This window comes from Petaurus breviceps, unplaced genomic scaffold (genome assembly GCF_028583685.1).
Source record: "Petaurus breviceps papuanus isolate PSGF00001 unplaced genomic scaffold, PetGlider_PUasm1.0 90792, whole genome shotgun sequence".
In the NCBI taxonomy this organism is placed as follows: Eukaryota; Metazoa; Chordata; class Mammalia; order Diprotodontia; family Petauridae; genus Petaurus; species Petaurus breviceps.
The window spans coordinates 18,588,260-18,606,543 of NW_027187347.1; the positions used below are offsets into that span (position 1 = coordinate 18,588,260).

Sequence of the window (18,284 nt, forward strand, 5' to 3'; positions counted from 1 at the left end):
GCTTATAAGCTATGTTATTTGGAGTAAATCAATTATCATCTCTGGGACATAAATTATAGATAAAAGGGGAACAATAATCTCTACTTCAAAGGGTTATTGTAAGGATAAAAAGAGACGTCTGTATACAAAAGTTCTTCATACCTGCAAAGAAGGTGAAGAGGACATGTAAAGAAGTGTTTACTACTTTAGGAGCTATGAATAAGTTTCTCAATGAAACTTAATGAAATTATAGGGTTGGCCACATTGATAAAGGTCCTTAAAAGGCAAGCTTGCCAATTCTGGACTTAGTTCAGACATGAGGAACTTTGTCAATCAAGAATAGAGCCAGCTGTTGAAGAAGAATGAAGCTCTTGAGAAATTATCACTAATTGTTTCTTCTCTTGTGCATCTCTTCCAGGCTGCAGCAGGGGTGGGGAGATGGGATTTCTTTCTCCTCCCTGCCAATTCATCTGACAGGCAGAGCAACTCTTGGGCAGGTAAAGTGACTCAAAGGCACTTCTAGAGTTTTCAGGTACAAAGTTAAGTTGAGCTATAGGGAAGAGCAGGATCAGGAAGTCAGGTGGAGCAATATGCCCAGCACAGATGCTGTACCTAGAGGGCGCAGTATGAAGACACCACTAAAAGAGAAAAGACACTGGGGTCCTGTAGTGCCAGGGATAGGAGCTGTCTCAATTACAGGTGTTCTCTACTTGTGTGCCTCTATACTTGTTAACTCTATGTGTGTAGTCATTCTTCTGACTGATATTGTATGTATTTGTAGCAGAGTGAATCTCAAGTCTGGAGGGAAGAGATGTTTTGTTTTTATTATTTATCCCTGTTATTTCATTATATGTCCTTGCTTTGATCTAATTATCATCTGACTGACTCTTAAGGGTGAATGCACTGGTGTGGGCTCATGAATTATGGTTCTAGGAGTGTGAAGTCTCCAGGTACCTTGAACCTGGGGTAGTAATTCCTGATGGGCCCAACATGTGAGTGCAAGCTTGGGAGAGAGACTTAGAGGGGGTGCTTATAGAACTGTAAGGTGCTATATAAATGGGTAACAATGAGTAGTACTTGTTAAGTTGTGTCCAACTCTTTGTGACCCCATATACCATGGCATACCAATGCTGTCCACGAGGATTTCTTGGCAAAGATACTGGAGTGCTTTGCCATTTCCTCCTCCAGTAGATTAAGTGACTTGCCCAGGGTCACACAGCTAGTAAATGTCTGAGGCCAGATTTAAACTCAAGTTTTCCTGACTCCAGGCCTAGTGCTCTATTTACTGAGTCACTTAGCTACCTCTAAAATATAAATACATATATAAAATTATTGTTATTGTTGCTGTTCATCCTCCATTTTTAAAAGACAACCAATGACATCATGGGTGATGACTTTCACATGAATTGGATTTAAGTGAGGCAGAGCTGTGCAAGTCATCAGCCTCACTCTCTCTTCCTAAGTCACTGAAGTCCAGTGGTAAGACAAAAGTTAAGACCGCTGGTGATGGCCAGGGATGCAGTGGATCACCTTGGTGTCTGTGATGCTTGACTAAGCTCTAAGCTCTCCATAGCACCCATGTCAGCTGCCTTCATAGCTGTTAGTACTACTTGTCACTTAATATACCTCCTGGGCCTCGGATCGCTCATATTTTATGATTATGGGATTCATACAAATATGTTGGGAAGATAGTTTTTTTAAATGCTATTAACAAAGTTTGTACCTGAAGGGAAAAGGAGAAAGTGTAACTCCTTCATTTCCTTCCAGAAGTTGAGGGTTATAGGATTGGAACAGAATTTATACTATCAGACTCAGTTGATATGTTGGTATAATTTGTAATATTGAAGTAATTTTTCTAAACTGCTTTTAAAATTCTTTCTTTTTAATTCTTTAATACAAGGGATATCTTTCTCAGAAGGGGAGGAGGAAATAAAAAACAAAAAAAAGAAAGGGGTAAAAATGTTTGAATGATCTGAAATGGGCATATAGGATGCTCTCAATCATAAAACTTCCTATTAGAAATGTGTCCCCTATGAATGCCTGTCATGAATCAAATATGCCTGACAGAGACATGTTTGAAGGTAAAATATGAGACTCAAAGTAGTCAAGTTTATTTATTTTCTCTCTCACCTACCTGAATGAGTGTTGTCATGGAGGATCCCAGAAAAATATCTTGATCTGGGACCCCAAAGAGATATGCGCTTGTGTATGTCAGACCACTGCCCATCAAGGTCATAATATTTAGATTCGGACTAGACATCTTTACAATCCTGTAAGAGTCAGGAAGAGAGAAATTTATCATAAGGTCCATTCCACACTGGGAATATAAGCATATACAGTTATTTTCTCCACACACCGTCCAAGCACAAGAGTACTCATAAGCAAAGAGCCATTATTGAAAAACCACCACATATCTGTTTTATAACCTTGTTATTTACTGCTTGCATGCTTTTAAATGATAAATTCTGACATTGCTTGGTCTTAAAAGAAAGCATGGTGATCAAAAATTATATGTATCAAGAACTATCATCATCCCATACAGGTCATAATTAAGCAGCTTGATGGTACGTTGGATCAAGTGCTGGACCTGGAGTTTGGAAGACTTGAGGTCAGTTTCTGCCTCAGTTGCTTCATTTGTAAAATGGGGATAACATTATCCTAGTGAAGATCAAATGAGATCATATTTATAAAGCTCTTTGCAAACCTTAATGTGCTATATAACCATTAGCTATCATTATTATTATTATTATAACATTCCAGGTAGGAGGTGATCAGAACTTAGACTATTACAGTAGTCTCTTAGCTGGTCTCTTGACTCCAATCCTTTTCCTATACCATCCTGAATCCCACTATATTTATCATACATACCACTATATACTCATCTGTAAAATGGAGATAATCATACCTACCTCCTTGGGACAACTAGATGGCTCAGTGCATAGAGTGCTGAGCTGGGACTCAGAAAGACCTGAGTTCAAATCCAGCCTCAGATACTTGCTAACTGTGACCCTGGGCAAGTCACTTAACTCCTATTTGCCTTAATTCCTCTTCTTTAAAATAGGAATACAATGGAGAAGGAAACAACAAACTACTCCAGTATCTTTGCCAAGAAAACCCCATGGACAAAAGTCCATGGAGTCATATAGATTTGGATATGACTAAGCAACAACACCACTTACCTCCTAGGGTTATTGTGAGGATTTAATAATTTAATTTTAATAAACAATTCAAGAAGAATTTATTTATTTTTTTTTAAAGCAATCGGGGTTAAGTAACTTGCTCAAGGTTACACGGCCAGTTATTTCTGGGTGTGGTGCTGAGTATCTGAGCCCAGATTTGATCCAGTTCATCCCGACACTGGAGCCAGTGCTCTTACTTGCTGAGCCACCTGGCCGCCCCCCAAGAAGTATTTGTTAAGCATCTACTATGTGCGATATACTGGAGATGGGGATAAGATTTGTGATATCATTGGTAGAGGGAGATCCTGTGTGAAGAAATTCCCTTTACCAATGCAGGTCAGCATCTACTCTGCAACTTACAGCCTTAGATAATTACACAAGCACTGACAGGTTAAATGACTTGCCCAGGGTAACATAGTCAGTATGTGCCACAGGTGGGATTTCAGCCAAGGTCTTCTGCCTTTCTTCTCCAAGGCCTGCTCTCTATTAAGCAAGCCATAGTGCCCAACATGGAGGCACAAAGAGTCAAATAGGAAATAGTCCCTGTCCTCAAGGAGCTTATATTCTTTTGGCAGAAGCAACATAAAAGTAAGATTAAAAATGTATATACAAAGTAATTTTTTGGGGTGGGGGAAGCAACTATAGGCATTAATGTGTTTCCTGTAGAATGTGTCTCTTTTGAAGGAAGAAAGGGATTCTGTGCAGCAGAAATAAGGAAGGAACACATTCCAGCCTATGAGGGGACACAGAAAAAGAAGATGCAATAATCCACGTGGAGAAAAGCAAACAGGCATGTTTGAGTGAAATATGAAACCTGTGTATCTCTTCTGAGAATAATATTTTTTTAATGCCCAGAAGTTTTTAAAATGAAAAGAAGTCAGTTATATTGACATGTATTAAATTATTACAATATTTTTTTGTTTTGCTTTTTGGACGGGCAATTGGAGTTAAGTGACTTGCCCAAGGTCACACAGCTAGTAAGTGTTAAGTGCCTGAGGTCACATTTGAACTCAGGTCCTCCTGACTCCAGGGCTGGTGCTCTATTCACTGTGCCACCTAGCTGCACCACATTTTTAGAATATTAAAAAAAAAATAAATCTATGGACTCCAGGTTCAGAACTCTTGCCTTAGAGGTTATCCTCGTCCAATCTCTTCACTTTTCAGATGGAGGAACTGAGACTCAGAGAAGTTAAATGACTTTTCCAAGGTCACAGAGGTAGCATAAGCAGGATTCAAATTCAGGTCATCTGACTCCAAACCTGGTGCTCTTTTCATGATATCATGCTGCTCACTCACTGCAGAAATGCCCTTGTGGAAGTATCAGGGGCCTTGTATTCAAACGGCTATGTTGTCTAGGTTACTGTCATGTAGAAATCCTTTCTAGCTCTCATTTAGATCCACTTGATCTGAATGCTGCTTTATACTCGGGCTTATTTGTAAACAAGGCAGACTTAACCAAACACAGATCCAGATTTAGAATTGCTTTCCCTCCTGATTTGGTTAGGAAAACTCAATGTGATTGTTATTTTCTACCATGTTTATTATCTGATAAAACCCTGGTGTATCTTCTTCTCAGCTCACTGACTGACGTAGTTTTCATTTTTAGAAGGGACACATTATACATTCATTATACATTTTAAAGCAGGGATTCACCTGATCCCCGCCTCCCCCCTCCCAACCCCCCCCCCCCCCCCCCCGCCCCCCCCCCCCCATCACTGTACAGGTTCATTAGAAAGCTGAACTCTGATTTGAGGATTGCATTTATCAAAACAAATGGCATAAATTTCCTTGTAAAGTCACTGGGAGATGAATTCTTTTTTTGCCTTTTTGGAGGGCAGTTGGAGTTAAGTAACTTGCCCAAGGTTACACAGCTAGTTTTTTTTTCTGTGGGTGTTAAGTGTCTGAGCCCGGAACCGAACTCGGGTCCTCCTGACTCTGGGGCCGGCGCTTTACTCACTGACCCACCTAGCTGCTACAAGATGAATTATTTCTAATCCAACAGGTTAATGGTAGGGATCAGCAGAATCTTTTTACCACACCCTTTTGGGTGAACAGCAATTCTCTAGACAAAAGGTATTTAAATGACTTTACATAACTAGAACTACAAACTTAGGCATCCTAAGTCTTTTTCTATGATAACATGCATTGTGGCATAGCCCATGCATGTATATGTGTATTTATATGTATATGTATATATAAATATATTAAAATATTTACCAATTTTAGATTTAAATATGCCTTAAATTTCTGGTAAAGGCGGACTGTGGAGGAGGTGATTGGCATGCAATGGATTATATCATCAGAGGAACAGTATCCTTGCATCACAAAAGGTAAGTTTGAAAAAATTGCTCTGACCTGGTTTGATTCCAGGCTCCACCACATTCCAGGATATAACCTGGGGCAAGTCACAATCTCAGAGTCTCAGTTTCCTCATCTACAAAACAGGGGTAACAATACTTGCATGACCTACTCCACAAGGTTGTGGTTGGAAAAGTGCTTTGTAGACTGTAAGGGACTTTATCAACCAACAAACATTCATTAAGTACCTAATGTATATCAAGCACTATGCTAGGCACTATACATACAAAGACAAAAAGGAAGAAGTCCTTACTCAGAGAGGCTATATCATTATTATTTTTTATCATCATCATCATTTAATAACCTAGGTATAAGTAAACCAAAGTCTGAACTAGAGTTATATTTCATTGTCTTATGAATATGAATTATTATTATTTTTATATCATGATGATCATCATTATTTAATAACCTAAGTATAAAGTAAACCAAAGTCTGGACTAGGATTGTGGCAATGGAAAGGGAGAGAGAATAAGGGGTCAAATGAAGATGGGAAATTAAAATATTGTGCTCTACCACTATTAATCTTCACTTCTCTCTTAACTATTTATTTACAGAATTCAAAAAAAAGGCAAGAGCTTTCCTGACTTTTTAGTTCTCAAATGATTTCTCAATTTAGCAGGAATCAACTCAAAAGCAAAAAAAAAAGGATTCTTCCTACATTCAAAGAAGTTAATGCTCTTTTTTTGCTTAGTATTTTATTTTTCTATTACATGTAAAAACAATTTTTAACATTCTTTTTCTGAAACTTTGAATTCCAAATCCTCTCCCTTCCTCCCTTCCTAATCCCCCTGATTGAGAAGGCAAGAAATTCAATATAGGTTATACATGTGCAGTCATGTAAAACATTTCCATGTTAGTCATGTTGTGAAAGAAAACACAGACAAAAAAAGACCTCAAGGAAAATAAAGAAATTTTAAAAGTATGCTTCAATTTGTATTCAGACACCATCAGTTCTTTCTCTGGAAATGGATAGCATTGTTCATCTTAAGTCCTTCACAGTTGTCTTGGATTATTATATTGTGGAGAATAGTTAAGTTATTCACAGCTGGTCATAGCACAATATTGCTGTTACTTTGTACACAGTACACTTCACTTGCATCAGTTCATGTAAGTTTTTCCAGGTTTTTCTGAGAGAATTCCTGCTCATCATTTTTATGACACAATAGTATTCCATCATAATCACAGACCACAATTTTTTCTGCCATTTCCCAGTTGATGGACATCCCCTCAATTTCCAATTTTTGTCACCAGAAAAGAACTGCTATAAATATTTTTGTACATATTGAACCTTTTCTTTTTTGGTTTTTTATTTATTTTGGCATGCAGACCTAGCATTGGTATTGCTAAGTCAAAGGGTATATACATGGTTTTGTAGCCCTTTGGACATAGTTTCAAATTGCTCTACAGAATGGTTGAATCAGTTCACAACTCCATCAACAATGCATCAAAGTCTCATTTTTAAGTCTCATATTAAATACTAAGCCCTCTGATCCTTTAATGTAGAGGCTGCTAAAACTTGTGCTACCCTGAATGTGACCCCATGATACTTGAATTGTTTCTTTCTGGAAGCTTGCAATATTTTCTCCTTGACCTGGAAGTTCTGGAATTTGGCTATAATATTCCTGGCAGTTTTCATTTGGGGCTCTCTTTCAAGAGGCGATTAGTGGATTCTTTTAATTTCTATTTTACCTTCCAGCTCTACAATATCAGGGCAGTTTTTCTTGGTAATTGCTTTAAAGTTGATGGTTAAGCTCTTTTTTTTCCTTTTAATTAATTATTTTTAGTTTCCAACGTTCATTTCCACAAGATTTTAGTTACAATTTTCTCCCTATCTTTCCCCTACCTCCACCCCAAAATAGCAAGCCCACTGAATACCCCCTCCCCCAATCCTGTTCTCCCCTATAACCTCCCCCATCACCCTCCTAACTTTCTAGCAGGGCAAGACAGACCTCTATACCTCAGCTCCTGTACATCTTATTTTTCAGTTGCATGTAAAAAAACATATTTTTTTAAACATTTGTTTTTAAAACTTTTGAGTTCCAGATTTTTTTCCCTTCCTCCCACTTCAACCACCCCCACTGAGAAGACAAGCAATTCAATATAGGTTGTACATGTGCAGTTACCCAAATCATTTCCATAGTTGTCATATTGTGAAAGACCAGCTATGTTTCCCTCCATCCTATCCCACCCCCCACTTATTCCATTTTCTCCTTTGACCCTATCCCTTTTCAAAAATGTTTTCTTCAGGGTGGCCAGGTAGCACAGAGAGTAAGAGCACTGGCCCCAGTGTCTGGATGACCTGGGGATTGAATCCGGGCTCAGACACTTACCACCCACCCAGAAACACCTGGCTGTGTAACCTTGAGCAAGTTACTTAACCCCAATTGCTTAAAAAAATGTTTTCTTCTATCTACCCTCTCCCCCAATCTTCCCTCCCTTCTAACATCCCCCCTCCTATTCCCTACCTCCCTATTTTCCTGTAAGGTAAGATACCCAACTGCATGTGTATGTTATTCCCTCCTTAAGCCAAATTCAACAAGAATAAGGTTATTCCATTCCCTTTCACCTTTCTGGTCTTCCCCTCCATTGTAACAGTTTTCTCTTGCCTCTTTTATATGAGATAATTTACCCTAATCTATCTCCTCCTTTCTACTTCTCTCAATAAATTCCTCTCTCACCTCTTAATTTTAGTTTTTTAGATATCATTCCTTCATATTAAACTCATTCTGTGCCCTCTGTCTATGTATACATGAACATACATATGCCCACACTGACATATATATTTATATACACATACACCCTCCTATACATACATACATATATATGTATGTATACATATATATATACACACACACACATATATTCCCTTCAACTATCATCATACTGAGAAAAGTCTTATGAGTTACAATTATCATCTTTCATGTAGGAATGTAAATAGTTCAACTTTAAAAAATTCCTTATGATTTCTTTTTCCTGTTTACCTTCTCCTGCTTCTCTTGCTTCTTGTATTTGAAAGTCAAATTTTCTGTTCAGCTCTGTTTTTTTCATTAAGAATGCTTGAAAACACTCTATTTCATTGAATGGCCATATTTTCCCCTATCGCATCGTACTCACTTTTTCTGGGTAGGTGATTCTTGGTTTTAGTCCTAGCTCCTTTGACCTCCAGAATATCATATTCCAAGCCCTTTGATCCCTTAATGTAGAAGCTGCTAGGTCTTGTGCTATCCTGATTGTGTTTCCACAACACTCAAATTGTTCCTTCCTGACTGCTTGCAGTATATTCTCCTTGACCTGGGAACTCTGGAATTTGGCTATAATATTCCTAGGAATTTTCTTTTTGGGATCTTTTTCAATAGGTGATGGATGAATTCTTTCCATTTCTGTTTTGCCTTCTGGTTCTAGGATATCAGGGCAATTTTGCTTGATAATTTCTTGAAAGATGGTGTCTAGGCTCTTTTTTTGATCATGGTTTTCAGGTAGTCCAATAATTTTTAAATTATCTCTCCTGGATCTATTTTCCAGGTCAGTGGTTTTTCCAATGAGATATTTCACATTGCCTTCTATTTTTTCATTTGTTTGGATCTGTTTTATAGCATCTTGATTTCTCATAAAGGCATTAGCTTCCAGTTGCTCCAATCTTATTTTGAAGGAGTTATTCTCTTCAGTGAGTTTTTGAAATTCCTTTTCTATCTGGCAAATTCATCTTTTTAAGGAATTCTTCTCCTCATGGGTTTTTTGGGCCTCTTTTGCCATTTGAGTTAGTCTATTTTTTAAGGTGTTATTTTCTTCAGTGTATTTTTGGGTCTTCTTTAGCAGGCTGTTGACTTGCTTTTCATGATTTTCTTGCATAATTCTCATTTCTCTTCCCAATTTTTCTTCAACTTCTCTTATTTGATTTTCAAAATCCTTCTTGAACTCCTCCATGGCCTGTAACCAGTTCATATCTTTCTTGTATGTTTTTGATGCAGGAGTTCTGACTTCGCAATCTTTCACTCCATGCCTTGATCCTTTTTGTCCCCAGAAAAGGAATCTATGGTTTGATTACATTTCCTGGGCTTGCTCATCTTGCCAGTCAATTCTTTGACTTTTGAGTGCTTTGCCACAGTAGAACTCTGTTTCCCTAATGAAGAGAGCTTTGTCCCAAATCGCTGGACTTTTTGCAGCTTCTGGAACTATTAGATGGATGCCCTCTCTACAGACACCACAAACTCTGGCTCACTGGTCACACACCCCAGGACCACCACCCAAGACTGTTATCCAGATCCAAGCAGGTTAAAGCAAGAGTGATTACCCTCTGAATGGTTGCTTGGTTCCCCTGCAATCTGCAAGCCAGGAGCTCCTGACACAGCCAGGCAATGGCAACTGCACAGCTGCCATCCCTCTGCCTCTTCTGGCCCAGGGACAGGGTCTGGACCAGGCTCTTGGTTCCCCTGTTCCCACAAAGTTCCACACTGACCTTTTACTTTCTTTTTGGCATTTATGGGTTGATAATTCTGGGAAAAGCCACAGCTGTTGGTGATTCTATCTCCCAAAGTCTGCTCAGGCCTGCTGCTGGTCAGGGCCTCCCAAGGAGTGGGAACCATGCGGCTCACGCCTGCACTTGGCTCCCAGCCTGGTCCTTCTCATCAGCTGGGCTTCTTTCAGTGGGAGCTTTGTTTCTCTTTGTCTCTTTGTGGGTTTTGTAGCTCTAAAGTTTGTTTAGAGTCATTTTTTTTACATGTATTGGAAGTGATTGGAGGGGAGCCCTCACCAAGTTTATGCTTCTATTGTGCCACTTTGGCTCCACCCCTAAGCTCTTTTTTTGATCATGGCTTTCAGGTAATTCAGTAATTTAAAAATTTCTCTCTCCTGGGTCTATTTTCCAGATCAGCTGTCTTTCCCATGAGATATTTCACATTGTCTTCTATTTTTCTTTCTTTTGGTTTTGTTTTATTGTTTCTTGATGTCTGATAAAGTCATTAGCTTTCATGTGCTCAATTCTAAAGTTTAAGGAATTATTTTCTTCAGTGAACTTTTGTACTTCCTTTTCCATCTGGTCAATCCTACTATTTAAGGAGATTTTTTCATCAGGGAATTTTTGTGCCTCCTTTTCCATTTGGCTAATTCTGCTTTTTAAGGCATTCTTCTCTTCATTGGCTTTTTGTACCCCTTTACCATTTGGCTTAGTCTGTTTTTTTTTAAGCAATTGGGATTAAGTAACTTGCTCAAGGTTACACGGCCAGGTGTTTCTGGGTGGATGCTAAGTGTCTGAGCCTGGATTCGATCCCCCAGGTCATCCCGACACTGGGGCCGGTGCTCTTACTCACTGTGCTACCTGGCTACCACAGTCTGTTTTTTTTAAGGTGTTATTTTCTTTGGTAATTTTTTTTTCTGTTTTCTTTACCAAGCTGTTGACTCATTTTTCATGATTTTCTTGTACCATGGTCATTTCTCTTTCAAAGTTTTCCTCTTTCTTGCTTACTTGATTTTCAAAATCCTTTTTGAGTTCTTCCAAGGCCTGAGACCAATTCACATTTTTTTGGGAGGTTTTGGATATAAGAGCTTTGACTTTGCTTTGTCTTCTTCTGAGTGTGTGCTTTGATCTTCCTTGTCACCACAGTGACTTGGTCAGAATTTTTTCTATTGTTTGCTTATTTTTCCAGCCTATTTCTTGACTTTTAACTCTTTATTAAAGTAGGGCTCTTTTTCCAGGGGGAACACTGTCCTAAGCTCAGAGATTTGGGGCAGCTGTTTTCAGAGTTACTTCTAGGGACCTGTAAGTTTTCAGTTTCTCTAATATTGTTATGATCTAAGGAGAGTTGTTTAATATTTTCCTGGCCTGTGCACTAGTCTATGAGTGACCACAAGTATTCTTTTCTGCCCTGGAATTGTAATGAGAGTCCCTGCTCCACTGTGGTCATAAGCTCTGGTGTGCTAGTGCTCCTTCTTGCCCTTGGACTATCACCCAGAACTGAGTATGGGCAAAACAACAGAGTCCTACCTCAATGCTAGCAAAAAGGTCCCTGTAATTTCCTTCTGATCAATTTTTTGACCCCCTTACCATCTGTGGATTAAAAGCTCCAGAAGCAGCTGCTGCCACTGCTGATTCAATGGCTTCCAAAGCCTGCTCCTGTTTTGCTGGGGCTGGGTCTGTGCTCTACTCTCATCCAGGTGCAACAGATCTTTCCTGCTGACCTTGTGAGTGGACTTCGGCTAGAAAATTATTTCACCCCATCTTTCCATGGGTTCTACTGCTCCAAAAATTGTTTTAAGACATTAATTAAAGGTGTTTGGAGGAATTTCAAGGAGAACTCAGGAGAGTCACTATTTTTCCTCTGCCATCTTGGCTCCACCTCTTTGAAGCTAATATTTTAAAAATCTGTATTATGACTTTAATAATCTCTTATAAGCCTAGGGGCATCTACCAGTTCATTGGTGTCATTTTCATAAAACTTCATTAGTAATCACCTATTTCTTGGATCTAACATTTATTATATTTGGAATTATAAATGTTTGATTTCTGGATACCCATGTCATAGTTTCTACTTCTATTGACAATTCTGGTAAGAAAAAGTCAGAGATGATTCATAGCCTGTTGTAACCTATTGAAGGAAATGCTCTAAAAGTAGTAGAGGAACATGGTTGATGAAAATGTAGAGGTAAGGTATTGGTTTGGTTGAAATACAATACAAAATCTAGATCAGCTGTTGTTGCAGCTGCTGCTACATACATGATAAAGTCAGGAGTGTGGTCCAGAAGGTAGAGGATAATGATGTTTTCTTTTTTGTTTAATTTCTGTTCATTCAACTTCACTAGTATGCTAATCAACAAGGGTCTTGGGGACAAAAGGGACTTTGTAGTCCTAGACTTCATGTAGCTTATGTGTGGTTTCTTCATCTGAGACTCCTAGGAGGAGTTTGGGGGACAATGAATCCCGACAAAAGGTTAAAGAGAAGTTACAGGAAATTCATAACCCCAGTTAAGATAGTTATCTATGACTTCAAGTCAGTCCCAGAATTAGACAGTACAAAGAATATACTTAAATTTAACCTGAGGTTATGTTGACTGACTTTTTGGTCTGTGTCCGTTACCTGGATATGATAGTTCATAACCTTTGTTATATTAAAAAAATGCTGCCAGTAGGTCTTTTCAGAGAGAGGCTTTCTAGGCATTGCACTTTGGTAGACAGGAAAAGACATAGTCTTGAAAAGATCAAGTCAAGATGCTGGCAACCATAAGACCAGTAGCCATACTCAGGAGAAGTGCCATGATGCTTCGTAGACAGTATAGATATGATACCCACCAGAGATAATGAAGAGCTAATGAGAAGATATCAACGCCCTGTATCACTGAAGCTGTGAATTATCGTGGACATGTGTGCCCTTAATATGGAAGCCTTAGCCATGTGGGTTCTTGGCACATGGCTTTTCACACATATTCTCCATGTGCATGCTTTCTCTGCATGTTACTCTGTCATACACATTCTCTGCATATGTGTCCAGTCCCATTGGCAAAAATATATCCCTTGGGTGAGTGTTAATCCATGTTCACATAAATGGAATATTCTCTTGTCATTTTATTTGCTCTGTGATTTGATTAAGTGTCTTGTTTTGAACTTTTGAGTCCTTTGGGGAACTCATGAATTATGGTTTTAAGCTAATCAACAGAGTGTCTCAATCCTGAACTAGCTTTTCTAAGGGGTTCATGTGTGAGGGAACACTCAAAGGCTACTATATCTTAAGTGAAACCTTTATTTATATTGTTTTTACTTTAGTTTACTTACTTTTTCTTTCAGAAAACATTTTAACAAAGAAAAGATCGATATTTTTATTTTTAAAAACTTTAGATAGTATTCAAACTATAAATTGTCACAAATCCACCCATTCTAAATTTGTTGATGTTCCAATGACACCCTCCTAAAGTGACAATTTTTTTTCTCAAAAATGTGGATATTTATTTTTTTTTCTAACTTGAAAAATATTTTCTTTTTTAATCAAATGCTTTAACTTCTAGTTTACATCATTCATTTCTGCAAGATTTTGAGTTACAAATTTTCTCCCCGTTTTTCCCCTACCTACCACCCCAAAATAGCGATCCCACTAGATGTCTCCTCCTCCAATCTGCTCTCTCCCATATCTTTTCCCATACCCCCTCTGACTTTCCAGTAGGGCACAGTGGATCTCTATGCCCCAGTGCCTATATGTCTTATTTCCCAGTTACATATAAAATAATATTAATAATAGTATATGTATATATATATTTAAACATTTGATTTTAAAACTTTGAATTCCAGATTCATTCCCTTCCTCCCTTGTCACCCACCCTTACTGGGAAGATAAGCAATTCAGTATAGGTTGTACATGTGTAGCTATGCAAAACATTACCATAGTGGATACATTGTAAAAGACTGACTATATTTTCCTCCTCCTATCCCACCTCCTACTTGTTCTATTCTCTACTTTGATCCCGTTGCTTTTCAAAAGTGGGTGCTTCCAACTTCCTTCCCCCCAAGCCTGCCCTCCTTTCCATCATCTCCCCTCTCATCCCCTTCCCCCATACTCTCCTGGAGGGTGAGATACCCTATTTCATGTGTATGTCATTCCCTTCCTAAGACAAATTCAATGAGAATAAGGTTGACCCATTCCCCTTTACCTTCCTGTTCTTCCCCTCCATTGTAACCATTTTCTCTTGCCTCTTCTATATGAGATAGTTAACCCCATTCTGTCTCTCCCCATCTCCTCTCATTATATTTTTCTCTCACCTCTTAATATCACATTTTAAGTATCATACCTTCCTATTAAATTGGTCTTGTGCCCTCTATCTATGTATACTTGTACACATATATACACACATTCACATATGTATTCATGCACCCATATACCCTCCTATATAGACATATAGATGTATGTATGTATGTAATATATACATTTCTATTCCCTTCAACTATTCTCATACTGAGAAAAGTTTCATCAGTTATAATTATCATTTTTCCTTGTAGGGATGTAAATAGTTCAACTTTGACAAATTCCTTATTATTTCTTTTCCCTGTTTACCTTCTCATGCTTCCCTTGTTTCTTGTATCTGAATGTCAAATTTTCTATTCAACTCTGGTTTTTTCATCAAGAATGCTTGAAAGTCCTCTATTCCACTGAATAACCATATTTTCCCCTGAAACATGATACTCAGTTTTGCTGGGTAGGTGATTCTTGGTTTTAATCCCAGCTCCTCTGCCCTCCAGAATATCATATTCCAAGCCCTTCGATCCCTCAGTGTAGAAGCTGCCAGATTCTGAGTTATCTTGATTGTGTTTCCACAATATTCAAATTGTTTCTTCCTGGCTGCTTGTAATGTTTTCTCCTTGATCTGGGAATTCCAGAACCTGGCTATAATATTCCTAGGAATTTTCTTTTTGGGATCTTTTTCAGGAGGTGATTGGTAGAGTCTTTCAACCTCTATTTTGGCCTCTGGTTCTAAAACATCAGGGCAATTTCACTTGAGAATTTCTTGAAGGGTGATTTCTAGGTTATTTTTTTTATCATGGCTTTCAGGTAATCCAATAATTTGTAAATTATCTCTCCTGGATCTATTTTCCAGGTCAGTGATTTTCCCAATGAGATATTTCACATTGCCTTCTATTCTTTCATTTGTTTGGATCTGTTTAACAGCATCTTGATTTCTCATAAAGTCATTAGCTTCCACTTGCTCCAATCTAGTTCTGAAGCAATGATTCTCTTCAGTGAGCTTTTGAGATTCTTTTTTCATCTGGCAAATTCAGCTTTTTAAGGCATTCTTCTCCTCATTGCCTTTTTGAGCCTATTTTGCCATTTGAGTTAGTCTGTTTTTTAAGGTGTTATTTTCCTCAGTCAGGCTGTTGACTCTCATTTCATAATTTTCTTGCATCGTTCTCATTTCTCTTCCCAGTTTTTCCTCCACTTCTCTTATTTGGTTTTCAAAATCCTTTTTAAAGTCCTCTATGGCCTGTAACCAGCTCATATTTTTCTTGGAAGCTTTTCGTGCAGGAGTTCTGACTTTGTTGTCTTCCTCCATGCTTTGATCCTTTTTGTCCCCAAAATAGGAGTATAATGTTGGGTTGCTCTGCTTGCTTTGCTTCTCCCATTTGCTCATGTTGCCACTCAATTACTTGACTTTTGGGCTTTTTGTCACAGTAAGACTCTGCTACCAGACAGAGGAGCTTTGTCCCAATCGCTGGGGTTTTCTCAACTGTCAAAAGTATTAGTTGGCTGCCCTCTCTGAAGCCTCCACATACTCTAGCAAGCTGGTTGCACACCCCGGGACCTCTACCCTTGACCATAATCCAGATCCAAGCAGGTTAAAGTAAGAGCAATTACCCCTCTGAGTGGTTGCTTGGTCCCCCTACAATCTGTAGCCCAGGAGCTGAAGCTTCCACGTGGTTGTGACTGCATGGCCACTGCACCTCAGCTGCTTCTTGCCCCAGGGCCAAAGGCCGACCACACTCCCAAACTACTGGAACCCAAAGTCCACACTGCACTGACTTCTCACTTTGTCCTTAGCCTCTATGTGTTGATAATTCTGGACTGCCACAGCTGCTGATGATCTGGAGTCCCTCTAGCCCGTGGCTGGTCATGGCTGCCCTGAGGCTAAAACCTCGTTGTGGGGCTGCCCTTGGCTCCCAGAGCACTCTGCTGGCCACTTCCTGCCTGCCTGCTGGGCTGTTCTCAGCAGGAGGTTAGCTTCTCTGGGTCATTTTGTGGCTTCTGTAGCTCCAAAGTGTCTTCAGAGTTACCTTTTATATAAATTGGAGGAGATGGAAGCCAGAGCCCCACAGAGGTCCTGTTTCTACTCTACCATCTTGACTTGCCCCCTCCCCTGTGGATATTTATTCTAAATGCAATTTGAATTCTGGATTAAAGTAATCATAACCTTAACAATACCACACATCTTTGTGCTGTATGCTTTGAGCTTTGCCCTGAGAAGTGATTTGGCACTCAAGTGATTTCCCCTTCCTAGATCTCAGGCTAAAACTCACTTAAGAAAAAAGACATGACTTTCCATCAGTCTATTATAGAAGGGGAGTATTTGAAAAGAACTATATATAAGCACATGGATTTTCAGGGAAATTACTAACTCAAAATGACTTCTATGAATGGAGAAGACGATTCTTAATAAAAATCCTAAAGATGCAGATACACAAACATTCAGGTCAGTAGCATAGAATTAAATCAGCTCCTTTCCAAGGCTTACTTGGCATGAGGTCACAGTGTGGGGATGGGGGTAGAGGAACAAAGGAAAAATGATGAAACTATGGCATTGGGCCAGAAAGAAAAGAGGAGTGACATCTTCCTGTTATCCATGCCATCTGAAAGGAGAATGGCACCAAGGGATAGTAAGGACAAGTGGAAGGTTTTGGATGAGTTTCCACTTCGTCCATTAGCAAAGAGAAGTCTTTTTAGAGAAAAAGATAGAAAAAGTCCTACGTATGTTCTTTCCGGAATTATTTTCAGTCAACTCCGGTCACATGCAATTACCCTTTCTCTTGCCAGAGTCCCCATAGCAACATGGTAAACTGGGCTGAGTACTGGACTTGGAGTCAGGGAAGACCTGAATTTGAATCTCAAACCCACCATTTAATAGTGACATGCACATGAACAAGTCACTTAATGCTTTTGGGTATCAACCTCCTTATCTGCAAAACATGAAGTAGAACCTAGCAGGGTCAGAGTAAAGACCCAAAGAGATAATGTATTAAAGTCCTTTGGATACCTCATAGTATCCCCTACATAAATCTCAAACAATTTGCTCCTTAGCTCACCAAGGGCTGAAGGCAAAATGAAACTTTCTGCAATTCAATCTCTGTGACAGTCTAGGGTTATTGTGAGAGTACCGACCCTTCTTTAAATGGACAGGCTAGTTTTGAACTAAGAAGGTCCAACCCAGTTAATAACAGAAGGTTGCCTCTTTAACAGTCATTTGGTCTATTGCTGTCCATTGTTTTCATAGACACACTCTTGCTAAATCTGGGCTCGATAGGGGTGGAAAAAGTTGAGATAAGGTTACCACTGCCTCTTTCAAACAGCTAGAAGGCAATGAAATATGAATGGATATTGTAATGTCACGGTTCAGTGAAAATATCACTGGCTTTGGTGTCAGAGCTACTGGGTTCAAATTGTACTTCTGATACTTACTACCTATATGGCCTTGGGCAAATTACTTAATCATCCTGGTCTTCATTTTTCTCATCTGAAAAATGAGGGGAAAGGACTAGATAGATTTTGAGGTCCTTTCCAACTCTAGACTTATGATTCTACAGCTAGGAGTTTCTAAATAAACCTAACATGTTTATTAAAAACTCTCTAGTTTTCCCTCTATACCCTGCTTTAATAATATCATTTATATGGTGCTTTAAAGCTTGTAAAGTACTTTCCGTATTTACATGTTTATATAGCACATTTAATCCTTACAATGCTCCTGTGAGGTAGGTGCTATTATAATCGTCGTTTTATAAAGGAAGAAACTGAAGTTAAATATGGTTAAATGATTTGCCCAAGGTCATAAAGCTAGTAAGTATTTGAGGTGGGATTCCAATTTGGATCTTCCTTACTCAAATTACATTCAGAATACTTATCTACTCTGACAAACTGCTTCTCTCTCTCTCTCTCTCTCTCTCTGTGTCTCTGTCTCTCTCTCTGTCTGTCTCTCTGTCTCTCTCTGTCTCTCTGTCTCTCTCTCTGTCTCTCTCTCTCTCTGTCTCTCTCTCTCTCTGTCTCTCTCTCTCTCTCTGTCTCTCTCTCTCTCTCTCTGTCTCTCTCT

At 38.9% G+C, this 18,284-nt stretch overlaps 1 protein-coding gene and 1 long non-coding RNA gene across 4 annotated transcripts in view; one reads left to right on the forward strand and one right to left on the reverse strand.

The window, feature by feature from the left end:
- The window catches only part of GPR156 (G protein-coupled receptor 156), a 133,831-nt gene that overhangs the window by 50,287 nt on the left and 65,260 nt on the right, over nt 1-18,284 (reverse strand). The window contains exon 4 of the mRNA XM_069069991.1: nt 2,114-2,249. Coding sequence (XP_068926092.1) covers nt 2,114-2,249 — 136 coding nt within the window. The remainder of the gene's footprint in view (nt 1-2,113; nt 2,250-18,284) is intronic.
- LOC138147466 (uncharacterized) overlaps nt 190-18,284 on the forward strand; it is a 33,443-nt gene continuing 15,348 nt past the window's right edge. The window contains exons 1-3 of one of the 3 annotated variants that reach the window (XR_011164815.1): nt 190-476; nt 2,522-2,587; nt 5,385-5,488. This is a non-coding gene — a long non-coding RNA (uncharacterized lncRNA). The remainder of the gene's footprint in view (nt 477-2,521; nt 2,588-5,384; nt 5,489-18,284) is intronic. The other 2 variants (XR_011164816.1, XR_011164814.1) reach the window with 2 other exon arrangements.